The sequence below is a fragment of the Hyperoodon ampullatus genome (assembly GCF_949752795.1).
Source record: "Hyperoodon ampullatus genome assembly, chromosome: 4".
Lineage (NCBI taxonomy): Eukaryota > Metazoa > Chordata > Mammalia > Artiodactyla > Ziphiidae > Hyperoodon > Hyperoodon ampullatus.
This window is the reverse complement of record NC_136917.1, coordinates 118,438,578-118,441,510: the sequence shown is the minus strand read 5'-3', so window position 1 is coordinate 118,441,510 and position 2,933 is coordinate 118,438,578. Positions and strand designations below refer to the sequence as shown.

Below are 2,933 nucleotides of genomic sequence, written 5' to 3'. Positions count from 1 at the left end.
AGAGACACATCTGTTTGGAGATCTGTCTAGGAAAGTTACAGGGCTACAGTTAACTATTCTGTGGAGGACGAAATTGGTTGGGGCTCTTATGAAGTTCTGTAGTTATGAATGACAGATCATGTCACTGAAGGGCAAGTTTTCTTCTTGAAATCAGCTTGGGTTTGGTTGAAAAACACAGCAGACTTGTGACAAAGTGAGAGAGTGGCATGGACATATATACACTACCAAACGTAAAATAGATAGCTAGTGGGAAGCAGCTGCATAGCACAGGGAGATCAGCTCGGTGCTTTGTGACCAGCTAGAGGGGTGGGATAGGGAGGGTGGGAGGGAGGGAGACGCAAGAGGGAAGAGATATGGGAACATATGTATATGTATAACCAATTCACTTTGTTATAAAGCAGAAACTAACACACCATTGTAAAGCAATTATACTCCAATAAAGATGTAAAAAAAAAAAAAACCAAACAAACAAAAAAAACAGAGCAGACTTGAAAATCCAGCTGTTTACTTCACGATGGAAACTGGGGACTGTGCTGCCACTACTGAGCCAGGGTCTGAAGTGTGTGTCCCTGAGACCCCAGGTCCTACCTGATGCTCTGCCAATGACGTGGTGCATGGAAAGGCCTCTAGGGTGTCTTTCCTCTCCCACAGCTGGAATTGTTCCCCAAATGCTGAAAGCAAAGGCACTTGGAGCTGGCCAGGAAAGAGCAGGACCTCAGAGCTTTGTGAGAGTTGCTATGAAAGTTTGTCATCACAACTAGAGATTCCTGGGGTGGGAAGGAAAACAGACAGTCATGAAACAGGTCTCTGTCTATTTCTAGTGAGCTGACCCAGCAGGAAGGTTGGGTTAGATTCCTGAGCATGTGGTGGACACATCAAGGGCCCCTGCACAACCAGAGACCCTGGGGAGTCCTCTGCTGTTTCTACAATCTTGGTTTGGGTAGGATGCAAACAGAGCCTTGGAGCAGTGCCTACCACATCTAAAAAAGTACCGCCTGGCACATAAGATGGGCTCAGTAAAAACTTTCTGAATGAGTGAATGAATGGGAAGAGAGAGAGCTTGTCATTGAATTGCAAATCAGAGGCCTCCAATTGTTGACAATATATGAGAAAGACTCAGGCTTCACTTCTCAGACCTTTATTCTTCTAAACAAAGTTCAGGGCTCTGCATGTTCTACTCTGTTAACCACAGAAGCCCAAAGTTCTTCCATAACTAATCTGAACCTGGGATTCCTTTGCTCTGCCCTCAGGAGCTCTCACAACCTCTTTCCCCTTGAAGAAGTGTAAGGATGACAGAGCAGGGCCGCGGCCGCAGGGAAGAGGTCCCTCTCAACGTGTTTTCGGTCACTCCTTACACACCCAGTACTGCTGACATCCAGGTGTCGGATGACGACAAGGCGGGGGCCACCTTGCTCTTCTCAGGCATCTTCCTGGGACTGGTGGGGATCACATTCACCATCATGGGCTGGATCAAACACCAAGGAGTCTCCCACTTTGAATGGACCCAGCTCCTTGGGCCCATCCTGCTGTCAGTGGGGGTGACATTCATCCTGATTGCCGTCTGCAAGTTCAAAATGTTCTCTTGCCAATTGTGCAAAGAAAGTGAGGAGAGGCTCCCGGACTCGGAGCAGACGGCAGGAGGACAATCGTTTGTTTTCACTGGTATCAACCAACCCATCACCTTCCATGGGGCCACCGTGGTGCAGTATATCCCTCCTCCTTATGGCTCTCAAGATCCCATGGGGATGAACACCACCTACCTGCAGCCAGTGGTGAACCCGTGTGGCCTCATACCATCTGGAGGGACGGTGGCCACCATGCCAAGCCCTCCTCAGTACTACACCATCTACCCTCCAGAGAATGCTGCCTTTGTGGATGACCAGGACTACCCTTCCTTCGTGGACGGTGGAAATGACAGGTAGGGTGTGTGCCTTGGGGATGCTCCCCTTCCAGCTGTGGCAGTCACGGTCTATGGCTGTGTTTGGTCTGTAAGGAAGGTGGTGGGAGACTGCAGATCTCCGTGTGGCCCGTTGCCAGGATGGTGGCATTGGTTCTGAGAGTGGTGCTGTGGGCTGTAATGCATCTTGTGCTTTCTGCTCCCATTTCAGGACCAGCCTTGAGGCTGAGCAGCTAGAAGAGACACAGCTGGGAGATGAGGACTCTGCCTGCTTCTCTCCTCCCCGCTATGAGGAAATATGCTCCCTCCCTCGCTAGAGACTATGCGGCTGAGGGCACAGAGTTTTAGTTTTTTGCTGACAACTGAAGTGTTCTATGCTGTGACCTGCAGGAGTTAGACAACAGAGCAGCCCAGGAAGCCTGACAGATACCATTCGAGGTAGGGAAGGGGAAAATGGGAGGTAGAATCTCTCTGACTGTTAAAAATTAGACTAGGGTGGGGATATGCACTTCCGGTCGAGCTAGAAATCCCCTGGATATGGCTCAGGATCAGGAATTTCACCTGTTTATTCACCACCCACCCCTTTCCCACTGGAACGCACTGGTGTCTTAATTTGAGCTCCAGTAGCCAAGGGAAAAATCACTACTGCTGTGACTTTGGGAGTTTCCACAGTAGTGAGAATGGGGGTAGGGGAAGGAAGCAGGGAATAGAAAACGGGCTCAAATGGAGATTTCCCAGTTCCTGTTCTCACCTGGGGGTCTTCATATGTATAAGAACTTGGTTGCCATCTGGCGTCCCTTGAGGACTCTGGCATCTTAAAGGCTGCAAAAATAAATGAATTAAATGGAATAAAATAATGTCTTCTGTTAAAACAGTATTAGATAGCTGGCTAATAAAATAGACAACAGTTGGGAACATACTGTATAGCACAGGGAACCCTACCTAATGCACTGTGGTAACCTAAATGGGAGGGAAGTCCAAAAGGGAGGGAATAATAACTGTATGTGTATGGCTGATTCATTTTGTTGTGCACTGA

The 2,933-nt window shown here is 48.6% G+C and overlaps 1 protein-coding gene across 1 annotated transcript; it reads left to right on the top strand.

The window, feature by feature from the left end:
- Positions 1-1,289: 1,289 nt before the first annotated feature.
- TMEM174 (transmembrane protein 174) lies at positions 1,290-2,214 on the top strand (the record flags this gene model as incomplete). Its single annotated transcript, XM_079701604.1, has 2 exons — positions 1,290-1,918; positions 2,109-2,214. The coding sequence occupies 2 exons, from the start codon at positions 1,290-1,292 to the stop codon at positions 2,212-2,214; spliced, it is 735 nt and encodes a 244-aa protein (XP_079557730.1).
- Between the last annotated feature and the right edge of the window lie 719 nt (positions 2,215-2,933).